Raw genomic sequence first — 22,198 nt, 5'->3', positions numbered from 1 at the left:
GTTTCTGGAGAACTTCTGACTTAGAAATTTAATAACTATCAAAAGCTGTTAAAAAAAAAAACAAAAACGCAAAACCAAAAAACACCATGCATTTCACTTTTTTTCTTTTTTCAAACAAATGTCAAGACTTGGTCATCACGCTGCCCTGGAGAATCATCAGCGGCCGCGCCCCGTCCCGTCCCAGTGGAGGGCCACGGCGGAGGTCGGCGCTAACCAACTGTAATGGCCCATAATTGATTAAAGGGGGCGCTGAGGCTGCGGCCCACGCCCTGTAATTGATCTATCCAGAAGAGAGCGACGACGCCGGCATTAACAGAAATAGCCGCGCTAATAGCCGCTATATGTGGCGCGCCGGCCCAGGTGTAATGGAAGCAATTTGTCACCTTGTGGCGCTGGCGACCTGCATGTGATGAGTGACGCCTTCCAAGACCAGTGGGGGGCGCCTCATCACACCACCGCAGCCTGCGAAAAACCACCACTTCCGTTAGTGGCTGGCAAACGACGCACGAAACAGACCCAGTCTGCTTTTACAGCGCTAACACAACCAACACACTTTTTTTTATTTAATTTTTTTTTTTTCGCATTATCAAATTAAAAAATAGTAATGATAATAATAATGACCTCCCCATTCTGAAGACCCGACTAATTTCAGAATAAAGAAATGGCCTCAGTCAGCCTGGATGGAAGATTTCTAGTTTGATTTAGTCCTTAGCTTAGCTTGGACCAAGTAGCGACATAGCTAGATGAAGTGTGTCCATTTTGTACTTGGTTTTAATTTTATTTATATCTTTGTTTTAATCAGACGTAATTTTTCCGACCTTGTCACATTGACAGAACATTCGCATTGCTCAGAAAGTGGGCGAAACGTGTTTAGTAGGTAGGATAAACCTATGTCTGATTAAAAGAAAGGTATAAACCCAGCCACATTAGTACCTGTGGCTGCACGTGTCCAAGCCCGTTGACCCTGAACTCCACCCACCTGGTCCTGAAGTGGCCCTCCTGACTGCTGAAGACAGACTCAGAAAACCTCAGCCAGACCTCGGTGCCCTCTAGAAAAAACCTTTTGTGGCTCCAGCGGTCCTGCAGGTTCTTGACACGTTCACTTCCTGTCACTTCCTGTCGTCTGAGCCTTGTGCTTGTGTTCAAGGACGTGGCTCAGTTTCTATAGGAGTCTGAACGGCTCCGCCCACCTTTCGATCCCAAAAAAGAGGAACTTAGCAATTGGAACTTTAAATGCAGACGATGGAAGTGGAGCAGCTGATAGTGTATCACCGCCTACCCGCTCGTCTTATCACCGCCGCTCGCCATCCACCCACTTGATCTTTATTTATTGCACGAACACACCTCGTTTATATGGAGCCATATGTTCAATGTACACCTCCAGCCCCTTTCCGGCGTGGATGGAGTTGCAGTAACGACGACGGCAAGGCTGTTTTTATCTCTGGCCCCAACGCCTCCGACACAGGAAATATTTATTTAGCAGGCAGCGGCAGTGTCGATTTAAACTGCAGCAACTCCTGCGACACCACCGGCTCATTTGCAACTCCGGGTTTTCTGCCCTGTAATTTATTTTTCGCCTTCCTCATCTCCATCTTCTTCATCTTCCCCCGCCTCCGCAAGTAGCTCATTAGCATACAGCGCTCACGTTGGCAAATTGGAAACAAAAGGCCGAGTTTTCACCTCGTCTTCAAGGGTGGCGCTCCTCCTCCGAGCGGGAACGTCGACGAGCCGCTTAGTCCCCTTTATTTTTGTTGTTGTGTTTGATTTGATTCGCTCTAATTTGCACAAGCCGAAGTTACTGCAACCGCTGATCTAAAACAATAACGAGGTCAAAGAACTCAGGAGAACAGAAGTGATGACTCACTCCAACTCTTGTTCTGCTTCTTGCCTCACCCCCCCCCCCCCCCCCCCCCCCCGCCCCCATCCTCCGCAGCCTCCTACCTGTACCCCAGCTTCCAGGGACTCATGTCCGACAATGACACAGTCCGCCTGGGCCTGGACTTCCAGAGGATGCTGAGGATCAACCGAATACTCTACATCGCTGCCCGGTCAGTCAACCAGTTGCTGCTGTTGCTGCTGCTGCTGCTGCTGCTGCTGTTTGCGCTACAGATCGAAATTGTCTTTTGTTCTTGCATGTTTTTTTTGTTTTTTTTTCCTTTTTTTATTTCTCTTTTTTTATGTTCCAGTCACGTAGCCGACTTGCTAATTCGGACTCTGAGGCAGCAGGGAAAGCCCTGAGGCGTTGTATTTTTACAGTTCTGCTGCTTTAAAAGTCTAAGGCTGGATGATAGCAGCAGGACGGAGGGAGGAGGGGGCGGAGAAGAAGGGGAGGGATGTGGGGGTCGGGGGGGGGCACTCTGACTCTGTTTGTGCTTTGGCTTCCATGTCTGATGGTGCTAATGCATATTCATGGCGGCTGCACAACGGGGCCAATGACATTTTGTTTCGCCACTCATTAATCGCCCGGTTAGCGTTTGAAGTTGTTTAATCCGCCAAATACTTTCTCTACCTCTGGGATTAAAACACACACACACACACACACACACACACACACACACACACACACACACGCACGCACACACACGCACGCACGCAAACAGTACAGCTTCTTCAAAATCAGATTTTTCAAGGATTATTAAAAAAAAAGGAATTATTTGTTTGTATTGTCGTTGTTTAATCAGCACAGTCAATTAGGCATTAAATCATACCACAGTGAGCCTTTTGATCTTATGAAAGAAAGAAAAAAGACTCTGTGATTGTGTTTCAAATTTGTATGGCGCAAAATGAATTCAGGACAAGTATTTTTTTTTTCTTTTTTCTTTTTTCTTTGGCTGCGTCTCAAGCTGCAGTAACTTCTGCAGCTGCTGCCAGAAACTGAACTGGGCCCCGGAGAAGGTGCACACACATTCCTGACGCATTTAAACGGACTTAACGTGTTCCACAGCTGCTCGCAGCAAATGTTAAAACCCTCCGTCACAACGTACTGCTCCATCTGGGCGATGAGTCAGTGGAGCTGCAGGGGAAGCTTCTGGAAGCTCAGCGATCAGTCACACCGAGGGAACGTTTGACTTGGATTATCATTATCATCATTATTATTGTTATTATTATTATAATAATATTATTATTATTATTATTAGTAGTAGTAGTAGTAGTAGTAGTAGTAGTAGTAGTAATAATAATTGTATTATTATTATTATTATTATTATTATTATTATTTGTAGTAGTAGTAGTAGTAGTAATAATAATTTTATCATTATTATTATTATTATTATTATTATTATTATTATTATTATTATTATTATAACTAGGCACAATTAGGGGCACCTGCGAAAAAAAAGGTTTGTTTTTTGTTGCAAAGGGAAACGTTTTGGGTGGTGCACTCCTCTAAAACCACATGGTAGCCTTGCTGACGGCAGTTAGCATGTCTTGTCTTTTTGTGAAGTTTGTACTTGGAATGTTTTTGCCACGGAAGCTCACACAGAAAGTTAAAGAATTCATCACCTGTTCATGACAGGCAGCCAAACGAGGTCATTTGTTTGTCTGCGGAGTTTTGACGTTGTGCCGAGCTCCATTTTTGTGTATTTTTGTTTAATAATGATAATGCACTTTATGTTAATTTATGCTGTGTTGCAGTTCTCACGGCGTGAACGTTCTGCGTCAGTGTCATGAAGAGAGCTACAATAATCATAAAAAAAAGAACAACACACACACACACACACACACACACACACACACACACACAACCCAGACTGACTGTGCCTCGTCTCTTGCAGGGATCACGTGTTTGCCGTCAATCTGGCCACATCGTCCGAGCAGATCGTTCCGCAGCAGGTAGGACAGTTTCACTCTCAGCATCTCCTTGTGTCACCGGCTGGCACGTGCAGTCACACACCTGCAGCTACACACAAACCTGCAGTGGGTGCCATATATATGTGTATATGTATATATATACATCGTCGTAGTTTTTGCGCCAAAACAAACCCCATTCCCTGCAGGTCCTCAGGCTGACCTGATATGTATATATATATATATGTATACATGTATATATATATATATATATATGTATATATATATATATATATATATATATATATATATATATATATATATATATATATATATATATATATATACATATATATATATATATATATATATATATATATATATATATATATATATATGTATATATATATATATATATATATACATATATATATATATATATATATATATATATATATATATATATATATATATATATATATGTATATATATATATATATATGTGTATGTATGTGTATGTATATATATGTATATATATGTATGTATGTGTATACACACATATATATACATATATACATATCAGGTCAGCCTGAGGACCTGCAGGGAATGGGGTTTGTTTTGGCGCAAAAACTACGACCTCTAGTGGTGGGAATTATATCCCGGGCCGCTTTTGAAATCAGCAGCAAGCTTCACTTCCTGACTTTTGGCTTTTGGTTGGTTGATTCCAAGGAGGAGCGGAGACGACAGGGAAAGTCAGAGCAGTGATACAAATCACAGCGTTTTGATTAAATCTGATTCACTGACATGAATGTGTTGTTGAGAAAAACATGGTGCTTTGCAGGTCTGGAGATTGTCAACAGCTCGTTTTCTCTCTCACGTCACGTCCTTTACACACATCTGGCGACGCTGTTAAATCTGAGTGTCAGAGAGTCGCAGAGGAAATCCTGAAAATATCCGGAATGAAGTAATACTCCCGCACACGTAGTCAGCGAACACTCGCTGCTGCGATATCGGTTTAGCGTTAAGAGTCACAGACTCGCTGACTGTAAACACCAGGCAGCGTTTGCCAGTGGTTTTTCTTCCTCAAACACTGCTGCCGTGCGTGCGCCTGTGTGTTTTCTTTCACGAGCCTCCTCTCTCTAAAGTGCATATCTCATTATTTTCCCCCCAACTTCTCATTCAAGTATTAAGCAATCTCTCTCCTCAGACATATATCCGATACCAGCGGCTTCAGCGGCGGCGCAGCACTTCAAACGCTGTGCAGCCGCCTCCTGCCCGAATCTCATTTGTCAAACATGATTGCGCTTAAATAAAATCCCTCCGAGCGGGAGACCAGCTTCTTTTTTTGTTTGCTCCTATTTAGATCACGGCTGAACAGCAGAAATCCGCTCTGATAAGTGTTCCGGCAGATCTGACGTATCGATTTGCCGGCGCCACTAAAGGGCATTCAGGGAGCTCCGTCCGTCTCTTTTCCGCCGTGTCGATGTGAGAACTTGGTTATTGAAAGTTTTGTGCACGATGGATTTCTATTATTTTTTATTCAATTCAAATCTTTCATTAGGTTTTGACGGCAGAAATTGAGTGGAAAACTGCAGCAGCCGCGTTTCCACTCATCCTGACATCCATCAGAGTTCTGATCTTTAGCTGGCAGAAAATTCTTCTTCTTCTTCTTCTTCTTCTTCTTCTTCTTCTTCTTCTTCTTCTTCTGCTTCTTCTTCTTTGCAAATCCAATTCCTCACCGCGGCTTCGTCTTTACAGAGCGCTTCCACTCATCCAGACAGGCTTAGAGCTCATCTTTATTCTGCCCTTCACTGATCTCCCCAGGCTGGGTGGCCATAAGTAATTATTAGTAAACCAAATGGAGCGCGGCCGAGGCAGCGGCGGCCATTAGCATAACGCTGACTGGGGCTGAATCGTGTCACATATTCACACAATGATGTCTGGGTGACGTTTGGTGCATGAAAAGAGTTTTCAAAACAAAAGAAATTAAAAAAAAATATATCTGCAATTTCAAGGAGCCTGTGTTTGTCCTCAGTATTCTGACTCCACTCATTAGGATTAGACTTTTGTTTATTTAGTTGTTTGTTTATTTTACTACTGGCTGATGAGTCGTTATCATCATCTTCAAGGCTCATTCAGTCCAGAAAAAAAGTAAATTATGTCTCTGTTCAAAACACTTCTTTTGTCCAATCAGAGGCCAACTTCTATTTTACAAGCATGAATAATGTCAGGAAACCAACCATCCATCCATCCATCAATCCATCCATCCATTTGTCCTTCCATCGTCCTTCTATCCACCCTCCAATCAATCCACCCATTCATTCAGTAACCAAGGGGCGCTCACACTCTGTGGGAGGAGCCTTTGAGAGCCTTGCAGAGAACTCTAACCCACTCGCGAATCAACCTCGTAATCCTGCACCGCCAGTGTCGCCCCTTATGTGTCACTAGTCAGGGAGCACAAATCTTCAACAGGATTAATATAATTAGGGCTCCTCCATTGCATAAAAAATATCTAAATCCCAAAGGGAAATTTCCTCTTCAAATGTGAAATTTTCGAGGCTATTATTATCAAATGAACAGCAGAGAGCCTTTAGCTCGTTTCCTGAGCTTCAGGAACGCGACGAGGGCCCAGTCAGGGAAATAAAACTAGCCGATACTCAAGAAAAATGATGAAACTTTATTACAGCCTTGGATGTTGGGACAACAGATGCAGAAGGAGAAGAACAAACAAAATAGCAAATGCACGCTTTTATAATCAGGGTGTAAAAATGATCCAGCAGTTAGTTCTAGTGGTGGAATAACCAAAGCACCCTGATGATGTGATGTGATTTCAGCACGTCCATGATTGAAAAACAGTCCGGACCGATGCATTATTTATGGGTTTAAACAGGATAATTACTGCTTAAACTCACTTGCCTGGCAGGAAAATTATCTGCAAAGATTTAAACTAAATTCTACAAACAAGGCTTTTCGGACTGACCGCCAGCAAGCTGAACTTGAAGAGACGGCCAGTCTGACTGGCACCTCACTGCCACTGCCGCCGCCACTGACCTTTACAGGGATTTAGTCATAATGAGGCAAATATAGAATAAGTCCCAGCTTAATCCTTTAATGCATTCATTATACGGCGACAGCAGGAAGAGAAACAATTGAGATGCAGCTCCTCTCCTTTCCCCGCTCGGCTGCAGCAGTTTTATTTTTTTTATTTTCTTCTTCTTTTTTTTTTCTTTTTTTTCCAGCAGCAGCAGCAGCAGCGGTGGAACGGAATCGCTGCAGTAGGTTTGACAGATGGTCCGCCTGCCGTCGGCGGGACAGGAGTGGCAAACCTGGAGGACAAATTAGGTTGGAAGGACACGCATGTCCAGGCTCAGCAGGGCCGCTCGGCTGCGGCTAGGCGTCAGTAGGTGGTGCTGTTCCCGCGCAGAGCTACATTCTTTGTGTGTGTTTGTCAAAGAGGCTGTTTTTTGTAAAAGAGGCTTATTCCTCGCTAAAAGTGGCCACATGCAATAAATGCTTCCACCACTAGGTGTCGCAGTTTTGTTCCCAAAACCACCTCGCTCCCTACACCACCAGTGTAGTAGCGCTGCTCGACCTCTGCTGGGTGAATTAGGACTGTCGCTGTTTTGTTTTTTGGGACTGAGTTGGCGACTGTTGCAGCCATGAGGTGGCGCTGTTGGATTTTCTTCCGGACTGAATCCCCTGAACATTCTTCGATTTTAGCGACAGTTTTAGCGATTTCCATTACACCGTGTCCAGAGGAGACCTGAGAGGACATTCCGGCCACCTCGACCCACGAGGGGGTGCTGTGACATCACTTCCTGCTCCAGGGGCCGTACTTCCTGCCGGCTAATTGTCTGGTTTCCGTGTCTAACCGCTGTGTTGTTGCTCTGATGATGAAACTGACAGGTTGACTGACAGACAGGAAGTGTGATGAGGTGGCGAGGCTTGTGCCCGGGAGGTCGACTGGTGCTAATTGATTGATGGCGGCGCTGATAGTGGCTGGCGTGATTCATCCTCTGTGGACTCTTCAATCCGTGTGATGTTTATCTCCGGCCGCCATGTGGCCACTGGCGGGACGGCCGAGGCCGCCGCAGCCACCACCATCAGTCCCGCCGCCGTCGTCCTGTCTGTTTGTTGTCGCTGCAGACAGTTTGTTGTAGTTAATGAGGTTTTGGCGGCAGCTGTCCGTTGACAGCGGCCAGCGAGCCGCAGCAGCAGCAGCAGCAGCAGCAGCAGCAGCTTGTCTTTGACGCCTGGCCGTGTCTTTCAGAAGCTGACTTGGAAGACGAAGGATGTGGAGAAGTGCACCGTGAGAGGAAAGAACAGCGTGAGTATCGACGCCTCCTCCCTCTTCCTCCACCGCTTCTTCCTCCCCCTCCCCTCCCCTCCATCCTCTTCCTCTTCATCCTCATCCTCCTCCTTCTCATCCTCCTCCCTCCTCCAGCCTTCAGCTTTTCCTCGTCCCTCTTTCTCCCTCCTCCCACTTCTCATTCTTTTCCTCCTCCTCCTTCTCCTCTCTCCTCCTCCCTCCCTTTCCCTACTCCTCCTCCTTCTCCTCTCTCATTTTCCCTACTCCTCCTCCTCCTCCTCTCTTCTCCTCATCTTCTCCTTCTCTTCCCTCCTCCATCAGTCTTCAGCTTTTCCTCTTTTCCCCGTCTCTCCTCCTCCTTCCCCCTCCTCACTGCTGATCTTCCTCCTCCTCCCTCCCCCTCTCTATTTTTTTGCAGACCCGTGCACATCTCTTTCTTCATTTTTCCCCTCTGTTTTTTAATGTGTCGCCGCTTTCCGCTAGCCCCTCACCCTCACCCCCTCGCCCCCATTCCTCAACCCCCTCCTGTCTGCTGCATGTTGATGTTTTTGCAATAAGCACGGCCGCGCTGATCGGAATCAGCGGCACATCCATCAGGGGTTGACAGAGCCGCAGTGTTGATCAGACTGGGGGGAATTGGATTGTTTTTCCGTGTGTGCACGCATGCGCGTGCGCTGGACCTTGCACTAACTAAACCCCTCCCTCCCCCCTGACAGGACGAATGCTACAACTACATCAAAGTGCTGGTGCCGCGTAATGACGAGACGCTGTTCGCCTGCGGCACCAACGCCTTCAACCCCACCTGCCGGAACTACAAGGTGAGACGACGAGCGGCTTCGCCTCCTCTGGCCTCAATTACAGATAAGAACGCCGCAGATCATATTACAGCTGACGCCGGGTGCCCCCCCCGGTCCCCCGCCTTTTTCGGACCCTGCAGCTGCCGCCACCAAAAACCGTGAACTGAACTCCTGTCAAATCATAAACACACGGTCACATCAATAAAGTCACATGAAGTCCAGAATCTTGTTTGTGTGAAGGAAGGTTGTTTTTTTTAAGTCGGGAACCAAAAACTGATATGAGGTCTGAGGTTTCCCATTAGATTTTCCTTCCTCCACATTTTCAGCTCCTGTATTTTGTTCATGCAAAGTTTAAATGTTTAGTTTAGTTCCAATGCCACCTGCCTGACTGTCCACTAAAGCCCTTTGTGATATGGCGGGCACAGATGTTTTTTTTCAAGGTTAGGGGCCACAACCCCTGCCAGGTGTCCTTGTTTTTTGTCCATGTGGAAGATCCGACGCGTGGACCAGGTCCAGCAAGAGGCTGCAAACAGAGGGCTAACTTTTTCCTCACGTGATGATGCTCCAAGTAGCTTTTAAAAGAAAAGTTCATCTTGTGCAAAACATTTTAACATCAACAGTTTTTTATTTATTTATTTATTTTTTTTTGCATTTCTTACACGTCACTGATGCAGCTTCAGAATCACATGCACGAGCTGCGAGACAAACGGCGAAGCCTAAATAAAAGATAAAACTGTGTTTTCGACACACCCGGATACGGGAAACACACTCACCGTGAGACGACACGGCACACAAACACGGCGGCGGCGGCGGCGGCGGCAGCAGCATCAGCAGCAGCAGGCGGCGAAGCAACAAAACAAGATGAGAGTTCCGGTGGAAATGACAGACTGGGAAAGTTTAGAAAGATGAGGATGGCGTGAAGAGCGGAGGAGGCGGCGTGTGGCGCCGTTTGAGGAGGAAAATCATCAGAATTGTCTTCAACAGCACGCGCGCGCGCGCACACACACACACACACACACGCATGCAGCTTGAGCGTCTGAATGCGACTTCAAATGTTTCGCTGTTGCAGAGATAATTTGTTGGCAGCGGCAGCCAGACGGCGAGCAATCTGTTTTGTCGGCGGAAGGCGAGATCTGCTGACGCGGCGCGCCGTCTCTCGCATCTCGGGACAGCGAGCGGATGAAGACGGGGAGGAGGCCCAGTCGGCTCGTCTCTGTGGCAGCGTCCCACTGAATAACCCAGTGAGCTGCTGATAATATCGAGAAGACGCTACAGAAAGTGTTTTTGTTAAAAAATAAAATAAAATAAAAAAAACATGTAGAACAGACAATGGAGTCGCTGCAGCTGTGAGGTGCGTCGGACAAAACGGTGGACACGAGCGCTGACATCACAGGTCTGGACGGTGACTCGGGCCGGAGGGGGAGGCTGGAAATCTGCTGGAAATCCTGCTGGAAACTGGGGAAAAAAATCAGCCACCACACGGAGAGAAAGAGGCGGAGCTTCAGTCTGCAACAGGAACAGGAAACTGTGTGTGTGTGTGTGTGTGTGTGTGTGTGTGTGTGTGTGTGTGTGTGTCGGTCTGAGTGCGTCAAACTCGCTGTTTGATTTCTCCGTATGAGGTCTAATGCCACCTCCTGGAGCCAGTCTGCAAGATTGACGATGTTCAAGTTTTGCGGGGAGCTGCAAGCATCACGGGACCTCTTCCACACGACTCTCCGATCCTGTTGTCTCCTCCTCCCTCGTCTGGAAGGTGGAAACAGGAAATGGACCGCCATCCTCCTTCTGTCCGCATCAGGTCGTCCCACTTACCATAAATGCCACCTGCGGACGGTATCACCTCATTCAAAATAAGCACCTGTTCTCATGCAAGCAAGAAGGATTGTCTGGTGAGACATCTCACTTGTATTACTCAGAGAACAAGGGCTATGTAAATCACCAAAAGAAAGTTCTCTTTCCTAATATTGGCTCGATGTCTAACTATGGGATAAGGCAGCTCCCGTATTGCCAGACAAGCTTATCTATCGTCCACCAACCATCCAAGAGCTTAGCCTGTTCCAATTAGAACTGCAAAACCGTTTGCGCCATAGACGGAGCGGAGATGTCCAGCATATAATAACAGACAAAGGTGAGTGGTGTGGACCAACTCACCGCAGCACAAATGTCCTGAACAGAGACCCCCCCTGAACAAGGCCCAGGATGTAGCCACTCCTCGAGTCTAGTGCGCACGCAGACCACGAGGGGGCAGCAAGCCCTGACTCGAGTACGCCAAGGCAATTGCCTCCATCAACCTGTGGGACAGGCGCTGCCTTGTAACAGATTTTTCCCTGTGAGGATTAGCCCAGGAGACAAACAATAGGTAGCGCCTCCTAAAACCTTTTGGCCAATCCATATGTGCACACAACACGGACTGGACACAAGTGACATCCATGCACTGAGAGTGCAAGGCCAGGACCAGCAACGACATTGTCTCAAGGGACACGTGTTTCAGATCTACCACATCTAGTGGTTTAAAAGGAGGACCCTCAAGTCCCTCCAAACCACAACCACATCCCACGGTGGCACCAGTGGTCTGGAAATGGCCGCAGCTCCACAGGATCAGGTTGCGTGCCAGCATGTGACAATGGACAGACTACCAGGACAGCATACACCATCAGTCCAAGCAACCGAAGACATAATCAGTAATGCACAGATTTGCCAGGATGGAAAAGCGCAAGGCATCTCCTGAACGCGTCCACTCACTCCGCCGAGAGGCGCGAGTCCAGAAACAATCTCAGAAAGATTTTTTTCTGTGTGAGGAGGAACGCACTCTTTTCCGCGCTTATCCCAAAACCCAGCCTGAGTAGGTACAGTGTGAGAATATGCGTGTGTGCCCTGGCTTCGCTTTCCGATTGCGCCAGCAGCAGCCAATCGTCCAGTCAAGCGGATGCCCTGACGCCTCAGCGGGGCTATAGCCACTTCCGTGTACCACACAAACACCCTTGGGCCCCGGCAAACCAGTCGCAAGAGAGATGCACATGTGAGCATCCTGAACTTGTATTTCCTGAGATATTTGCTCAGAGCCCTTAAAATCCAGGATAGGGAGAGTTCCAATCCCTCCCCATTTGGGGACCAGAAAATACCTGGAGTAAAAGCCCTGTGCGGGAGGTACAACACATATTGCTCCTTTTTTTATCAGTGAGAGGATTTCCTCCTGTAAAACACGAGCTGGCTTTCCCTGTGCCTGGGGATGAATTATGCAGATGAATCTCGGGGGAACAGCTGCAAACTGGATCCTGTATCCCTTTGAGATCGTCCTCAGTACCCAGGATGAGGCTGGGAGAGCTGTCCACACACCACACCGCCCCTCCGTCACTACGGACGACGCAGTACGGTGGCACCCTCGCTCGGCAGAACCGTGGCAGGACGCTCGAGTGGCGGTGCCACTCGTAGTGAAACTGCGGCAGCTCACGAGGGCCGCGCCAACTGCTTCGCAGCTGCACCACAGCGTTGCGGTGCTGAGGCATGACAGTGCAGCAGTGACACTGCTTCTGCCCATGCCTGGGAGAGCTATGTGCCGGGGGCGGACAGCTTATATTTTTGGCTTTTGTACGCTGTGTCCTCGGCACATGGCTTGGATGCGACAGCGGGACACACTTTATTGTGTTTCTTTGAACATGTGCGTGGGTGCATGCCTGTGGACGCAATGAAGGGGCAACAGCCGAACCCTCTGGAATTGGGTGTCCACTTCTCCTGGCCGTCTCCGGCACAGTCAGTGGCGGTGGGGAGGACTGGGCATGGGCGGCCCCAGGATGTACTTCTGACAGCCAAACTGGTAGAGCTGAAGAACAGGGAACACTCGGCTGCAACACCTGCGGAGGGTTACCCTGCCTTCTTCTTCTTCCTGGCCTGAGGGTAGGCAGCCTGCGCAGGAGGAGCCGGCGGAGCTGCGACCAGGGCCGGAGGTCGTTGGGGCCGGCGGGGCCGGCTGGGCTGATGATGGCCCACGACAAGTGGTTCCACAGGAGGCATTTGGAGCAGACCCCGGCTCTGGAGGGAGGAGGCTCCGGGGATCGGGGTCCTGCTGCTGAGAGGGTTGTCTCTCCACGAGAGATCTCGTACAGCAGCTCAGAGAAGACAGGCAGAAGTTGCTTCGTAGCGCTCCAGGCCAAGGGCAATTTCTTCCCTTCATAGCGGAACCTGTTGGTCTCTGCTACGAGGACTGGCCAAGACAGTTTTCAGTTTAGAAATGTCCCGAGCCCGGCGACAGAATCCGGCAGAGTCTGTCTGTGGACAGTTAAACTAGCTAGCACAAGACAAGGGATATGCTACGAGTGAGAAGAGGTGTTCCGTTACCGTCCACAGGTGGCATTTACGGTAGATGGCACTACCTGATGCGGGCGGATGCGTTTCACCAGCCAATCAGGATTGGCTTAATGAGATGGATGCTTCTGAGGCTGCAGCGGAAACGTGCATCCCACAGTGAGACACTGAGCGAATATTAGGAAAGAGGACCCACGGAGTCGACTGATTATATTTGTCATAAGTCTTATTAGAGACATTACAGGTTGTTGTCAAGCCAGTGCGGCAAGAGGAGACGTTCCGTTCCGTTGCTAAAGCTCAGTCTGTTCACACCTTGTAGCAGTGCCTCTAGCGTCCACAGGGGGACAGTGGGGAGGGGAAGCGTTAGCACCACCCGACAGAGTAAAAACAAACCGTGCACAAACTCTTGTGATGTCGAACACCCAGGATTAAAACAAAAAGATGTTCAGAAGCTGTCCTGCGTTTGCAGCCTGCTGATAAAAACTGACTTGGGGACAATGCCAAGGTTGCTGCGGGGTGCGATCAAGGACCTGAGAGAGGTATCAGTTCCCTTTGCGACATCACAGAGGGCTGTTGTCTTTGTTGTTGTTTCATCTTTGTAGCTCAGATTCAATCTTGGACTTGCGGTTTGGACAAAGTGACCCAATGTTCCACTGGGCAGCCGTTAACGACACAATTAGCCGCTTGAAAGGCATGGATAAGTTGTTGCTGTCGCCATTGTCAACGAAGCCATTGTGTTGCGTTGCAGGTCAGTGTGTTTTTATCACTTTTTATCAAGTGACACAACAACAAAGCAGCGACGTGCCAGACAAGCAGGTGTTGATGATGCAGTGTGTGTGTCACCTTGTTGGCTGCAGGCTGGATGACACATGCACACGCAAACACCTCTCTCTCTCTCTCGCTCTCTCTCCCTCTCTCTCTCTCTCTCGCTGTCTCTCTTTCTCTTCTGCTCTCTCTCGCTCTCTCTCTCTCCCTCTCTCTCTCTCGCTCTCTCTCTCTCTCTCGCTCTCTCTCTCTCTCTCTCTCTCCCTCTCTCTCTCTCTCGCTGTCTCTCTCTTTCTCTTCCGCTCTCTCTCGCTCTCACACACACACACACTGCTAAGGTTCTTTGCAGCCTTTCTGACGGCGACATGCTGAATATCTGCAGCTCGGAGATAAAGCACTGAGGGCCAGATCCACAAAGTGATTGTCCGGCTTTTGCGCCAGAAAATCCGTGTAAACAGCGCCAAAAACGGTGATTCCGATCCACAGAGGGGACGCAAACGTGAAAATCGGCGCAGGTAGCGGCAGGGTTGCGCCAGACTCATTTGAATGTATTTAAATGAGTCATTACGCGCAAAATGACACACCCCCTTCTATGCAAATATGCCTCATTCAAACAGCGGCAGATCCAGAAAGAGTTTGCGCTCGTGTCCCCACGCAGTTTGACAGACGCAAACACCGCAAGCCAAAACCAGGCGCAGCTTCTGTCTGTCAAAGTGTTTCTGGCTTCTGAGTGAAACTTTCCTCTCTGAAAAGCCTGAAATATATATATGGCTCCCCAAATCTTATATATAGATCGGCATAGACTACAGTATATATGCCAATATTTTAGATAGGAAAAATACCAATGGTACTCAGGTGTTGGTGACTAACGCGTCTTGACTTTCTTTCCATGATGGCAGCAGTCTTGGTGAGACGGAGGAGGCATCGTAATGCCAGGTGCGCACAGGAGCGCCTTTATCCCAGCAGAGTTTCACTGACCTCCGAGAACGGGAAATTTTAAAGAGATACAGGTTACCAGACCGCAACATTCGCACCTGTTTCAGGTGCTGCATTTGTGGCCGTGTTTGCGCCTGCATGTCATTAGCGCAAAAACCTTTGTGGATCCCCGCATCTGTGGCGCAGATTGCGGCTGCAATCCCGCTGCAAAACGCGTCGCATTTTAGCGCTGCGCACCCTTTTTTGAGGATCTGCCCCTGAATCTTTACGGCCCAGTAGGCTCCTCAGGAGTCCTTCGCTGCCTGGTCGCTTCTTGCAGAGAACCAACTGAAAACATTTACTAGCACGTTGAGCAGCGGCGGTGGCTGGAGAGTTTTTACAGGTATAAACAAAGAGTGACGCCATTGCTGTGTGTTTTGACTGCTTGTGTGTGTGTGTGTGTGTCCTCTCTGACCCAGATGTCCACGCTGGAGCAGGAGGGTGAGGAGGTGGTGGGTCAGGCCCGCTGCCCCTTCGAGTCCCGGCAGTCCAACGTCGGCCTCTTTGCAGGTGAGCCGGCAGTGTGTGATGTCACAAAGGGCAGGGTGTGTGTGTGTGTTTTTTCTCCACACCGATTGGCCGCACCCCATCTAGGTGTGACTGTGCCTCGGAGTTCCGCACTGCTGAACTGAGTGGGGTTTTTGTGTCTTTATTTATTTTATTTTCTTTACTACATGGTGATAAAGGAGAATGAGGCGTAATATACGAGCAATAAATGGCTAAATGGTGAAAAGTTAGACAAAACAAGGAGCAGCAAGGTGATCCATAATCACTGCCAAATGGAGAACAAAATGTTCAAGCAGAAGGTAAAAACAGGAAGTAAAAAAAGATGGCGCAAACAATAAAAAAGAGTGTAAAGCTGTTAACTGTATGTGTGTGTGTGTGTGTGTGTGTGTGTGTGTGTGTGTGTGTGTGTGTGTGTGTGTGTTCAGGGAGAGGGGGCGGGGGGAACAAATGCAAACAATAAATGTGGTAACAGACCAAAAAAAAACAAACAACAACACAGATGGCAAAAAAGCACGTCACAGCAGAAAGGAGCAGATGGGCTTTCAAGAGCTTCTTCAAACAGTCAGACTGAGATTTTTCTCTTTAACATCAGAAGAACAGGCATCACGCTCGGCCCCAATAAAAAGCCTGGAGGGAAAAAAAAAGGTGCGACTGTGATATTTGTAAAGAGTGACGGATGGCGGAGCTCAGATCGCGGGTCAGACTCCGTCCTCTGATTGGCTGGATGTTGAGTAGGAAGAAGATCAGCGCTGCTCTCCGTCTCTAATGCAAAGTTCACACACAGGGGGGTGCTGATATTAAACATGACTTTCATGACTCTCCAACCGTTTTTATTAAAAGAAGAAAAGAAAAATATAGTGCGATAAAAGTCACCTGGACCAAAATGGAGGCCTGAACGTGGTGGAACGCTCCCTCCGTGCCATAACGTCCTCTCTTCTTCTATTTTTTTTTTTTTTTTTTAATTGGCAGGTGGAGATTTTTATTCGGCCACAATGACGGACTTCCTGGCAAGTGACGCCGTGATTTACCGAAGTCTCGGGGAGAGCAGCCCGGTCCTGCGCACCGTCAAGTACGACTCCAAATGGCTGCGAGGTGAGAATATCTTTTGGTGGTGGACGAGGTGAACCGCTCAACATCGTGTCTGACAAACTGGGTTAAACTAGCGAGACGGACCGAAGAGAGCTCAATCTGCACTGTGGGGTTTGAAATCTAGATGTTCCTGCAACAGAGCTGCTTGGCCAATAATCCTTGCTTTTCCTTATCCAATACTCATTTCTAACCAAAAACCAATCGAAAGCAAGCAGAGACGAGGAGTATTGGCCAATCAGCAGAAAGAAACGTAGCATTTCTTTCCCCTGTGTGTGTGTGTTCAGGTATATTTTCTTTTTCAATGTGTTGCCCACCATAAATTAGGGATCAGACAACAAAAATCTGAAAAAATGGTGGACAGATGGACTCAAAACCAGGCTTGTAGCCATGCAAACCACTGCTAGCTAAGCTCTATCGCCCATTAACATAAATTAACATCAATGAATAATAGCCATATGTCCTGGTTTAGAATGTGATTGGATGACTGTAAAAAAAAAAAAAAGGATTCATCAAAAGTCCACCAACGTCCACTTCTTGTAAATAAGGGACTTAAAGTCAGGCACTGGAAGTGTTGTCTTTGCCTTCGGCATGAAGGACGGAAGAAGTTCTCGTCTTCTCGCCTCGCTCGGGTTCTTGTAACGCGGGGAAGTTTTCCCAAATGGAGTGTCTCGGCTGCTGGCATTGATTGAGGTCTGATTGTCACATGTCTACCTCCAAACAGAGCCGCACTTCCTGCACGCCATCGAGTATGGCAACTATGTCTACTTCTTCTTCAGCGAGATCGCGGTGGAGTACACCACTCTGGGGAAGGTGAGAGCTGACACTGGCACCAGAGGAGCTGGCAACCTTGCTCGGCGGGAGGCCACAAACAAACCCCGTCCTCTGCTTCTCCTCCACAGGTGGTCTTCTCCCGAGTTGCCCGAGTCTGCAAGAATGACAACGGCGGCTCGCCACGGGTGCTGGAGCGCTACTGGACGTCCTTCCTCAAGGCCCGCCTCAACTGCTCCGTGCCCGGCGACTCCTTCTTCTACTTCGACGTCCTGCAGTCGCTGACCAACGTGCTGGAGGTCAACCACCGGCCGGCAGTGCTGGGAGTCTTCACCACGCAGGCAAACAGGTGCGGGGGGAGAATTGGCTAAATCCAGCTTTGAAACTATTCAAATCAAATTTTCATGCATAAAATGGAATCCACAGTGCTTGACAACAATTAAAAGTAAAATAAAGATTGAAAACAGCATGCAACTGAAGTACTGCAGTCAAATAAAATCCACCCCCTCCTCCCAAACATGTCCAGGTTATCGCTCCCCCACCCCAGCCAGAAACAGTCAGTAATTAAAAAATAAAATAAAAAATGGCGGGGCACTGAAGAACCGTAAAAGGAAACAGCCACCCGGGGGGATCATCCACACTGAGAGGGTCCCCAGAACGATGACACCCCACTCAGTGAGGAGGCCCCCCCACGGGGAAGCACTGGAGCTACTAACTCAGTTAAAATACAATAAAGGAAAAGAGGAAATGATAAGAAGAAGAAATAAGTAAAATAGAGAAATACAAAGACAGTGGAGTAAAAAGATATGAGAAGTAGGACAATTAATTAGTTAAAATATTAAATAACCTAAAAGGACGATGGGCTTTAAAACCAAAGACAAGACAAGTAAAAGGAAATCAGTAGAAGGTCAAACTAAAAAGGTGAGTCTTGAGACTTACAAAGAAATATCGAGCTGTGAGATAAGAACAAAACCAGTTAAGAACAGCACCGGAGAGGCCCACCAGGTTTCTGAGTCTGTTTAATAAAATGTGGTGATCTACTGTATCCAAGGCAGCGCTTAGATCCAGTAGCACCAGGACTGTGAGTTTATGTGAGTCCGCATTCCACCTGATATCATTTAAAATCTTTACAAGGCCTGTCTTGCTGCTGTGGTTCATCCTAAATCCAGATTGATATTTCTCTAAAATGTTGTTTGTACTTAAAAAAAAAAAAAAAAAATTTAATTGGTTGAAAACCATTTTTTCTAAAATCTTACTTTAAAATGGCAAGTTGGATACAGGTCTGCAATTGTCGAAAATAGTTGAGTCTAAATTGCTCTTCTTCACCGCTGCCTTAAAAACGGCAGCGGGGAAGACACCCGTCTGGAGTGAATAATTTACTATGTATAAAATCTGTTCCTCAAAGAATCCATAAAACATCTTTAAAAGTGATGTGGGAATTGGATCTAAAAGGCAGATTGTTGGGTTGGGTTTACCTGGGAGAAAACTCACCCAAGTGTCCTCGCATCAACCAGGGCAAAACTCTCCAGTGTTTCCCCGGATAAAAATGACAGTCCAGATGTATTAAAAGATACATTCTGATGCGCTAAAAGACTGGACCTGATGCCATCGATTTTACTCCTGAAGTGGCCTGCAAAGTTCTCACAGAGAGCATCTGATGGCATCTCTGGGGATTAAAAAAAAAAAAAAACATTATTCGTGAAAAGATTGATGGTGGAGAAATGAAACGTTTGACTGTTTTATTGTAAGATTTGAGTTTTTCACAAAGCACTTGTTAATGAACCGTGAGTTTGCTCCTCCTCTGCGCACTCCTGCATTGTCTTTTTGATTTTAAAATCTCAGCTTTACGTCTCCACGTGGGTAAAAGCTTCGGCTTCACTGTCTTCGTTAAAAGCGGAGGCACAGAGTCTAAATTGGGTTTAAGTTTGCTATCACTTATTAATTACAAGTTTAAGTAAAGTTTATTTGTGCAGCACTTTTCACAGATACTAGATCACAAAGTGCTTTCCATTAAACAAAACATATACAACAATATAAAACATCCTAAATTATTATTATTATTATTATTTACTTACCTAGTTACTTACTTACTCATTAAATTGAAAAAAAAATGATTTGAGAAATCAGGCAATACAAAATAAGAAAACAAAAAACAAATAACTCTTCTGAAAAGAGAAAAACTCCTGAGTTCCTAAGTGGTTCTGACCAGACTGACACTGGATTTGTTGCAGGGCTTTGTAATAGCTGGATTCGTTTTGTTTTGGGGTTTTTTTTTGTCTTGTTTTTTTTCTTGTGCAAACAAGAAAATTGTGTGCATCTGCAGGTCTTCACTAATTTCAATCCCCCTGCCTCTGTCCATCCGTCTGTCCGCAGCATCACCGGCTCGGCCGTCTGCGCCTTTTACATGGACGACATTGAAAAGTCCTTCAACGGAAAGTTCAAGGAGCAGCGGAACAGTGAGTCGGCCTGGACGCCCGTCCCTGATGAGCAGGTTCCCAAACCCAGGTGAGGAGCCGGACGCCGCTTTTCTCTGCCTCCGCTTCCAACAACAACCAACAGTTGCACCATTTAATTAGTTTGTTTTGGGTTTTTTTTTTTTTTCTCCCCTTCTGGTTTTCCTCCAGACCGGGCAGCTGCGCCGGTGAAGGTTCAGCCGCTGCCTACAAGTCGTCCACGACCTTCCCCGACGAGACGCTGACCTTCATCAAGTCCTACCCGCTGATGGACGAGTCGGTGCCCTCGGTCAACGACCGGCCGTACTTCACCCGCACCACCAGCAGGTGGGGATGGGGGGAGGGTGAGGAGGGCGAGGAGGAGGAGTAAAGGAGGAATACCAGCAAACTACTTTTGCTCACAGAATTTCAGTTTGTTGAGCTTATGTGTTGTTGCTCGTAGCCTCGGGTGTCTTACTGTTATTTAAAGGGGCGGTACGTGTTCTAGATTTCCCCCTGATGTGGCCAGAACACCACAGGACACCATCTAGTGGTTGGGAGTTTAAATGTCTCGTTCAGTGAGAAGACGGGAAAAAATGTCGCCTAGTTCAAAGAATTGCAGATAGAGAGTGTTTATAGAGCTATAAGTCCCGCCTGTTTGCACGCGAGGGCAGCTGATTGGTCGGTTGGAGCGTTTTGAGCCCAACTGAACACCAGTTAACTTGGAAGCCTTTCACCTGTTAAACAGTGCTGTAAAGTGTCGTCAGCGGCTCTGGACTTTAATTAGCATCGACGAGGTGGTTTAGGTGAATGGACACGCGCACACACACACACACACACACACACACACACACACACACACACACACACACACACACACACCTGTCAGGAGGTCACCTAGGTGTGCGTAGTGACATTTGCAGATGTCACATGGCGACGGGCCGAGCATTGAGTCTTTGATAAGTGTTTCACACTGTGCTGCCCAAGCCTCACACACACACACACACACACACACACACACACACACACACACACACACAGGCACCTGAAGCGGAGCCAGGCTGACAGCCAGCAAGATGCGGTGGCGGCTCCACACTGGGGGAAACGTTCGCTGCTGCACATCTGGCTCCCCTCTCACCTCGTCCCCAATCATCACCCCACCTCCTCTCCCCGGAGGCCTGCGAGATAAATGAAATTTCGCAGCAGAAGCGCATCACGCAAGACTAGTGAGTCATTGCAGCGACGTGTCAGTCGAGTCGATGTGGGTAAACACAGCAGCTCCTGGCTGGGGGAGGAGGCCGTGGGTGTAGGGGAGAGACAGGGGAGGAGGGGGAGGCGATGGGGCTGACGAGGGAGGGGGGGGAGTGACAAGCCAGCCAGCCAGCTGAATCTAAAACTGAGTGATGCCAAAGAAGAGGAAGAGGAAGATGGTTGGGTTTATTAAAGATTGCTTGCTTTAATCGTGCTGCTGTGTGTAAGTTGAGATAATCCTCCTACAGACAGGCAGACAGACAGACTCAAGGCTGACTCAAGGTGCCCGCTCCTAATCCCCGGCCGCTCCGGTAGAGCCTGCTGATGGAGGTCAGGCAGCTCCTCCCATCAAAAAGGCAAAAGTTCAGCACCTGAAGGGAGGGAGGATGATAGACAGGGAGGGAGGGAGGGGGAGAGGGGTGAGGAGGGGTTAATAGGAAGTACAAGTCTCTTCTTTTTGTTGTCCACTGACAATGGTGGTCGTCTCTCTCTTGGCAGGTTCAAGCTGACCCAGATCGCTGTGGACACGTCAGCTGGGCCGTCCAAGAACTACACGGTGGTCTTTCTGGGCTCTGACAACGGCCACCTGCTGAAGGTCCTGGCCAGCACAGAGGGAGCCAACGCCTCCTTCAGCACGCAGCTCCTGGAGGACATCAACGTCTACAACCCCAACAAGTCAGAACATCTGCCTGCGCCCCCGCTACCTTCTCCTCCTCAAAACTCCTCCTCTTACTCCTCCTTCTCCCTTCAACTTCTCCTCTCACTCCTAAGAAGAACAAGGCATGACCCTCTCCTTCCTTCCCCCCCCCCCACCCTCTCTCTCTGCAGGTGTAACGTGCGTGGCGAGGATCGGCGGGTGCTGGGCCTGGAGCTGGACCGGGACCACCATGCCATCTTCGTGGCCTTCTCCGGCTGCGTGATCCGAGTGCCGCTCAGCCGCTGCTCCGACTACAGCACCTGCAAGAAGTGAGTTGCCTCCCAACCCTGCCTCCACCGTCGCCCCCCTGCCCTCCATCAGCAACTGGACACAGACTGTGTCCCAAATCACACACTTGTCCCCTCCTCCCTATGTAGGGGGTTATACGTAGCCAACTATGTCGTGCACTCGCTAGCCAAATTATTGAGTGCGCCACTCTTAGCGCCCACAGTGACGTCATCGCAAGTCGTGTTATTAAAACGCTCCGTCAACAGGTGGCAATAGATAATTCATAATTAAATAA

At 48.1% G+C, this 22,198-nt stretch overlaps 1 protein-coding gene across 2 annotated transcripts in view; it reads left to right on the top strand.

Annotated features, from left to right (window-relative positions):
* sema6cb (semaphorin 6Cb) overlaps positions 1-22,198 on the top strand; it is a 129,353-nt gene that overhangs the window by 65,353 nt on the left and 41,802 nt on the right. For both annotated transcript variants that reach the window (XM_076029407.1, XM_076029415.1), the window contains exons 5-16: positions 1,934-2,048; positions 3,774-3,831; positions 8,057-8,113; positions 8,812-8,913; positions 15,351-15,441; positions 16,408-16,530; positions 17,249-17,337; positions 17,427-17,644; positions 19,669-19,800; positions 19,920-20,075; positions 21,477-21,653; positions 21,807-21,944. In XM_076029407.1, coding sequence (XP_075885522.1) covers positions 1,934-2,048; positions 3,774-3,831; positions 8,057-8,113; positions 8,812-8,913; positions 15,351-15,441; positions 16,408-16,530; positions 17,249-17,337; positions 17,427-17,644; positions 19,669-19,800; positions 19,920-20,075; positions 21,477-21,653; positions 21,807-21,944 — 1,456 coding nt within the window. The remainder of the gene's footprint in view (positions 1-1,933; positions 2,049-3,773; positions 3,832-8,056; positions 8,114-8,811; positions 8,914-15,350; positions 15,442-16,407; positions 16,531-17,248; positions 17,338-17,426; positions 17,645-19,668; positions 19,801-19,919; positions 20,076-21,476; positions 21,654-21,806; positions 21,945-22,198) is intronic.

This window comes from Nelusetta ayraudi, unplaced genomic scaffold (genome assembly GCF_046127955.1).
Source record: "Nelusetta ayraudi isolate G7.1 ecotype Tasmania unplaced genomic scaffold, CSIRO-AGI_Nayr_v1 ptg000003l, whole genome shotgun sequence".
NCBI lineage: Eukaryota > Metazoa > Chordata > Actinopteri > Tetraodontiformes > Monacanthidae > Nelusetta > Nelusetta ayraudi.
The sequence above is the reverse complement of the archived record's forward strand: the minus strand, read 5'-3'. Positions and strand labels throughout refer to the sequence as shown.